This window comes from Austrofundulus limnaeus, unplaced genomic scaffold (assembly GCF_001266775.1).
Source record: "Austrofundulus limnaeus strain Quisiro unplaced genomic scaffold, Austrofundulus_limnaeus-1.0 Scaffold0, whole genome shotgun sequence".
Taxonomy (NCBI): domain Eukaryota; kingdom Metazoa; phylum Chordata; class Actinopteri; order Cyprinodontiformes; family Rivulidae; genus Austrofundulus; species Austrofundulus limnaeus.
Window position 1 is genome coordinate 10364384 of NW_013952402.1, and position 7727 is coordinate 10372110.

The 7727-nt window shown below is 38.5% G+C and overlaps 1 protein-coding gene across 1 annotated transcript in view; it reads right to left on the minus strand.

Moving 5' to 3' along the window:
* The window catches only part of col13a1 (collagen, type XIII, alpha 1), a 150233-nt gene that overhangs the window by 135915 nt on the left and 6591 nt on the right, over positions 1-7727 (minus strand). The window contains exon 2 of the mRNA XM_014002722.1: positions 1294-1363. Coding sequence (XP_013858176.1) covers positions 1294-1363 — 70 coding nt within the window. The remainder of the gene's footprint in view (positions 1-1293; positions 1364-7727) is intronic.

A 7727-nucleotide genomic window follows, 5' to 3' on the forward strand; every position in this document is an offset into this window, starting at 1 on the left:
TATATATATGGGGTGCAACGATTTTGTAGCAGTCATGGTGAAATGTAAAGTGTCCAGATGCACAGAACGAGTAAATCACTACAACTTTTCATAAAAAAAAAAAACTCAAAAGCTTTATGAAGCAAAAGAGACAGAAACTGAAAACAAATAACTTAGTGACCTTTTTTAATACAATCAAACACCCAAGTCTCATTATCAACTATTTGAAACATTTAATTGCATCTATTTCATTCATGCCATGTAATGTGAATGTAATGAGAGTGAACAGGGACACACACACACAAACACACCMTTTGTCTAACTTAATTACTACCATCTGGGGGCTGCAGCAAGGAAACAGGTGGTTTTAAACACCAAAAGGGGGGATACKCCGCCGGTGACAGCAATTCAGAGTAATTTTAGCAACATAAATCCATCGAGTTTTTAGATCAGTTCAACTAATTCCAACAAAGACAATCATAAAATCAAACAACTGATGAGAATGACCACTAACCCTGCCGAGCCTCGTGTTATTAGTGTGTTTGTGCAGTTGTTCAGCTTATATCATAACCTACAGTATATTACATGGTCACTGTCATCCTGAGTAAAAGGTCAGAGAGCAGAGTGAGGATCCTCGGTGCGAGAGTCAGAACAACAGTCATCCCGCTGGAAAACATCAAATTTCATTCCTATATTCACAACAATCACTACACTCTGGCATTGTTATACAGAAGATGTATTACTAAAACCAAATCTACTATTCCAAAGAATTTCTGCACAGACAGAAATGTAGTTAACATAAACAGCACTGTCCAAATAATTCATATAATGAAAGCAATAGAATGCTAAATGTAATAAAAAATAAAAACTTTGCACAAAAGTTAGGAAATTTGTGTTTAGTAGATTATTTCTTGGCTTCTTGGCAGTAAATCATATATCATCATATACAGTTGGAAAGCCCTTTAATTTCGCTTAAGGAAATTAAGGAACATGCATTTGTGGGATAAGCAGTAGAGCTGATTACATGGGTTGTGCACATGAAAAATTTGCCAAACTATCATTGCCAAAAAACTTCTTTTGTTGTTGCTATTGACTCTTGTTTTGAGCCTCTGGTACCTCCAGGTGCTGCCAGTCAGGTTCCCACTATAAGACTTATTGCCAAGAAGCAAAGTTCCTTACTTTGTGTGAACTATATATGTATATAAGTGCACTTACATGTCATATACTTATTGCTTTGAGTGTTTTCTGGGTGAAGTTGACCCTGTCAGTGAGTGACAGTGAGACATGTGAATGGGTGACAGTTTAGGACCTTACCGGGGGGACACAGGCAGCCGTGGAGAACTTCTCTCACCTCCCGGGACTTCGGCAGCCGTGCTGCAAGCTTCTGCACAGGAAATGAAATAAACACTTTCAGAAAATACTGATGCTTTCAACATCATATCGCACTGTGCATAAATCTGTTCCACAGCAAGTGTACTCATCTCTGTAAATAAGTTTGATTCTGAGATTTAACCAAAACAAACAGCAGGAAGCCTGAGGAAATAAAACCTGTATTAGGAATTCATTTTAGTAAAAGTAAATCAGTTTGGAATGACAAGGTGCTTCTGCTTCACACTCATCCATTTACTGACTTAAAATAAAGCTATTACCCTGACCATATATATTACCCTGACCATATATTACAGTCCACTTCCACATTGATGTCATTTTAACTCTTCTAATTAACATTTTATGAAATAACTGAAGGAAATAATCAGTTACACAGTTACAAAGCTGTAAACTATAAATTAGCCGAAAAAAAAGTAAGAAAATTAGAGAACACACCAACTGCTACAGCTGCACATGGTGTTACAACAAAAAAAGAAGACAAAAAAAAAAAACACCAAAGCTCCTGTTTTTATGCTTGTGTCTATTAATTTATGCTTTTAAAATGTGTGTGGTTGAAAACTGTCCCCTCTGTTTTATCTTTACTTAAGAATTTTCTGTCATTATGTTTTCTGGTTCATTTTATTTCTTGATATAAACATTTATTCCAGTTATTTTGCTGCACAGATCGTTCTTTTTTTCACCAAGAAATGCAATATATTTACAGTGTATACAGTCCTTGATGACCTTTGTTCCGTGGCAGAGCCTCATCATTATTCATCAGTGGTTGCTGTTGTTTGCTTTATTTTGTTTTCTGCTCCAAGACAAGATAAGTCTGCTTCAGCCTCACCCGCTTTWATGCTCTAAACATCTGTTTTGGATGAAGTGACTGTGCAGCTGTTTTGGTTTTTCTTAATTAAAAGTTTACCATGTCTCTTTATCATCTGCTCCATTCATCATACGTTTTAAGTTTAACCGCAGAACGTGACAAAATATTTCTCTTTTTCCTCCTTTTGAAGATCTGGTGTGTGTCTATACATATTTATTAGAGCTAGCTTGCATCTAAGTGTCCATGCTAAGTGGCTATTATTCAGGACCATCATGCACCCATCAGTCCATCCATTTATTATATTTTAACCACTTCTTCCTTTTTTGGGTCAGGGTTAGCTGGTGTCTATATCCAGCAGTCAGTGTGTGAGAGGCGGGGTGCACCCTGGACAGGTCACAAGTCATTCAGAGGGCCAAATAGAGACAACCATTCACGCTCTCACACCACACTGAGGGACAATTTAGAGTTATGGACAGGGGAGAATGAGGTTGCCTGAATTTCAGCCACATTTTGCTTCAGCACTCAAAATGATTTGACCATTTAAGGGATAGTCCACTCAACTTTGAAGTTATGTTCTAACAGCTGTCAAACGTTCCTTATCAGCCATGACAACATTCATAGACCACAAAGTATTAAGAAAAAGGCAAAAGGTCTTTGTTCCGGCTATGCTATAGTTGTTTTTTAGGCAGAGAATAGATAAACTGTATATTTGTGCTGAGGTTGTTGAATCTACCTGATCAGCCTGTCTACTTAGTCAATAATCCTACCAATCCCAGCAGAGTAGGGCTGGGCAGTGTGAGCTCAAATTCTTATCATGGTATAAATCGAACCCCTTCATGGTAACGGTATATATTGCGGTAGAAAATTATCATAACAATTTAAGAAAATGTAATTTTTAGAGCTTTTTTTTTGCAGAAAACTGTAATTAAACCCAACATTTTTACTTTAATATCTGCCTGCCAAACAACGAGCTTCYGCCTGCTGAATTTATCAGCTGCTGCTCTGCTGCGCGTTCATTTTCATCATCAGAGCACAAGCCGACTTAACATTAGCAAGAAGAATTTACAACTGAACGAACGTCCACGTCTTTTTTAAATAATCTCTGTGGGTAACAATACATAAAAACCATTTTTTTTCTCTGACAATTGGGTGTGAAAAACGACAGTTGTTAAAGCTTCGCTCTGCGCGACGTGCTGCGAGAGGAGAGGAGAGGAAATGATCCCGCAACACGACGTAACTTTTCTACAGCGGGAGGAGGAAATTTTGAGGATTTCTCTCTAAACATGTTTTAAAACACTAGAATTTCTTCATTATATTTTGAACACCTGCTCATTTGTCTCTGCACTCGCAGCCCTGTTGACACAGGTGCGATGACGTAATGATGATATGACGGTAGAGTACAAATTTCTACCGTAGGCCAACTTCATAAAGTTTCTACCGTCTACCGCATATACCGCGCAGCCCTGCAGCAGAGGGATACATTCAGGAGTATACCAGCATGAACTCTGACTACCTGTCCTCAGCACAATATTAGCTAATGTACCAATACTTCACAGTATGTCATGTTTGAGAATGAGCCTTTTTTTTAAAAAACTGACTCTTGTTTGACTCACCATTAGCCTCACTCAGTCTGGTTGAGACTTTTGCTTCTTTCTCAATCTCCTTGACTCATTTCTACCAGCTCGTAAACATTGATTATTACCAAACAAAGCACCACTTTAAAGATGACTGGACTTTCCAGCCACTGTTTCAGTCTCAAGACTTTAGTTTAATAGCTACTGTTTGGATGAAAGCATTCAGCAGGAAGAGCTACTTCCATTCTCATGCTCAGATCAAAACTTGAGACTTGAAGACTCGTTTGGCAACAAGTGCTTCCTTTTAGTCTTTGTCGAGACATYAAAGTTCAGCAGTTGGCCTCATTAAACCAACAAAAGCTTGGAAGCCATTTTCCTCTGGACTAAATACCAAAAATGTTCTAGTAGGTCCTTCGGAGTATAGCTGTCAGACTCTTTGGTGCAGTGTTTCCTATCAAAGGAACACAGTGAGGGCTGTTTGAAGCTTTCAACAGGTGCTGACGGGGATGTTCTTAATGCATCGTCATTCTTAGCACTGCTGTGGGATTCTGGGCAATGCATGTTCCCTCAAAGTGACTGTTAATCCACACTGTGAGGTGATGCTCTTGGATTAAAATCAGGAATCGTTTGGAGAATAATGTGCGGCACGCCTGCTTTCCTTCAAAAAAAAAAGGAGACGATGTTGAAGCCAAGCCAGGTTAAAGAGGTTCTGATTGCACATAACTAAAGTAAAAATAAATCAAACTTATTTTACAGCTTCCTCCAAATCAGCCAAAACCGCCGTCAAGAACTGTTAAAGCGCCTGTTTCAAAAATGACTGCAACTGTCAGACAGAGGCCAAATCCAAACAGATTCACGATTCATCAAGGGATGATCCCACCAGCACTTACTGTGGTAAAGCCTTACAAAGCATGACTAAAAAGAAATGTTTGACCTTCAAACTTTTTGTGAGTTTTGTTATTCCTGTGGAGACAGAAATGGCACAACCTCAGAACGACTGCGTACAACACAGCACGTCACAGTTAAATACTGTCAGAATAAGTTTTAGGACCCCCTCACCCTTTCGCTCTCAGACACAAAATTCCTTTTGCCCACTTTAATACTCATGAAAACTTGAAGGAATTTGTTTGTGGTTGATACTGGCAGGCTCCCTGTCCAACTGGAAAAGTCTTTAGCAAGAATAATCTAAAGAGCCACGCATCCGCTCATCACCCCACTCGTTATTGTTCAACATGAAGCAACAAAACCCAGAGACACATTCTCCAAACAGATAATAAAGAGAGCGTCCTGAACTCCAGCATTCAGTTCTGGCCAAAAGAAAAAAAACAAAAAAACAAAAAGGAGCTGCAACTTTAACCACATCAAAGCTTCACAACAACAGCAGAGCCTGCAAAGAAGAAATATGATAACCAGACTTCAAGTGCCRTCATGCGCCTTTAAATCTCATCCTCACGGGCATCCTCCTTTATTCTGATGGATTTGCACCAAAAATATTAACTTTTTTTTTCCCTCTCGCACTAACCTCAAACTGTGGTTAACTCTGAAATGCAAAGCTCGCATTTTCTGTAACTGAAACCCAAGCAGGGGAGAATAACTGAAGGAATACAATAATCCAGATTTTTTACTCAAACCCACGATGAATGACTTTATTTAAATGATTCTGGAAGAAAACAAAGCGATACTTTATGAAGGAGGCCATAAGGGCCTCCACATGCTCCATCCRAACTGCAGAATCACTATCATTGTCGCAGTTGCGTGACAAAAATTGTGTCATTTTGTTCGCAGCTCCGAGTCTTCTGCCGCTTCTTGTCACATCACAGTGATTGGTCAGAAGTTTGTAGGCGTGTTTGTTTACGCTGCATTTTGCTTCAGCTACTCGCTCCCCGAATACAACTGTTGTACCCGAAAGCAGACATTTATAAAGATAGTCAAATGGCCAACAACTCATAGATGTAGAGGAAACAGACGTTGTGTATGGAGGAATCTGTCTGACAAAAACTGTGGTGCTTTTCTGAGTTTGTTTGTTTGTTTGTTTGTTTGTTTGTTTGTTTGTTTTGTTTGTTTTTGTGTTAGTTTTCATTTTTTCCACAATGAAGACTCCCAACAGGGAAAAAATCCCATCCAGTGACATGCGCCACAGTGGGAGGGGTTTCCCAGCAGCTCTCAGGGGCTATGAAAGGTGTGGGCAAAACAATCACGTGACCATGCATCGACTGCTTCAGATCTATACTGGGACTTTAAAAGACTTCTTGTGTGTGCAAGATGATAGCAATCTTTCAGAAGTAAGGAAGAGTCTCCCAAATGTCTCAAAAGGTGTGTGGAGTTCTTAAAGTGCCCGTGACATGCCTATCCTTCAAATTATAAAAGTCAAAGAAAGCATCGTTATACTTGGGAAAATTGGCATAGTACACATGATTTTACTCATTTTCTCACAAAACTGGTCTATTTTCTTTTGAATATGTCTCAGCCAAAGTGAAACAGGAAGTGACATCAAAGGGGAACTCTTAATAAAAAGTTGCTGGTCTCTGTTTATTAAAACATTTTTTTAAAACTTTACCTCTTGTCTCACTTTGATAGCAACTAAAAATAATCCAAAGAAACATCAAATTTGTTTCTACAGTCTGTGTTGTTAGCTTTTGTAACGACAATCTGTTCATATGCAGACATTCCCCTTTGACATCACTTCCTGTTTCTTCTCATGTAAATATCTTAACAACCATTCATCTCAGCAGTGTGAAATTTGTTTTGCAATATGTTATCAATGTTATCTTTCCAAAACTGCATTTATATTTATTGCAAAAATTTGACGTCACAGGCACTTTAACATTCTTGCATGAATCACAGATTCCATAGGATGTCTTATTGTTTTAGTTTTGAGTTTGTGAAAAAAAATCTACAAGGCTGCCAAACAAATTCAACCAATCCTTGTAAGTTTTTGTTCAGTATTTGTTCAATTTTGATCTATCACTGGAGTCTTATTTTGTTTTTGTTTTTTTATAAATTTGCCCAAACCTCCTTTGCCACCTGCTCCTCTTCACTTCATGGAATCCAAGCCTGCATCATGAAAACATGTCTTATGTCAAACAATCACACTGGCCATCAAATAGTCCAGCTGAAATCTGTGCAAATTAATTTCCTGAGGTATGATGTGAAAGATGTCAAAAACATGTTTAAACATTGTGTTATGTTGTGTTTGAACGAAAACTGTCACTCGACGAGCACTTTTCTACAGCGAAGCCTGCCCAAAAATAAAGCCCCTTGGTTTTCAGTAAGACTATGACTTGGCTAGAAGTAGTGGTGATGAGTTGCTACAGAGGAGTTTCTCTCTCAAATGGCAGGAAAAGCATTCTCCAGCAGGATGAAGTATCACTTTAAATCAAATACAGCCTGTCAGAGTGATGGAAGGTTGTTATATAATTAAAAGCTGACAAGCAAAGATGAAAAATATCTGAAATCAGATCCTGTAATTTATCATATTCAGYAGATTTGCTGACTTTATTTATTACAGTTTGACACTGGCATCAATATCAAATTTAATTTGATTATATGTCAAACGGTAAATGCTGATTCACTTTTCTCTCGAGCTGCAAAGATCAAACTATTTTGAGGCACAACAATCACAACAAAAAAAAAGTTTTTCAAATCCTGCAGGAACAGGTTAATCTCATCACATGTTTCATTTTCTAAATTATTTTTTTGTCCTGGCAACAATCTGATGTTTTCAGAAAAGACACTTCCTGTCGACAAGCCTGTTCAGTGTCTTGCATCGTTAAGCCAGAGGTGAAAGCAGTGTTAGTGTTGTGTGTGTGTTTGTGTGTACAGCCATCTTTAACACTGCTCTGATGAAGTGCAGAGGTGACTCTGGTTCTTCTACTTGAGCGGGCTGTTTATAGTGGGATAGCTGATCAGCACATGGGTCGTTTACACACATACACACACACACACACACACACACACACACACACACACACACACACACA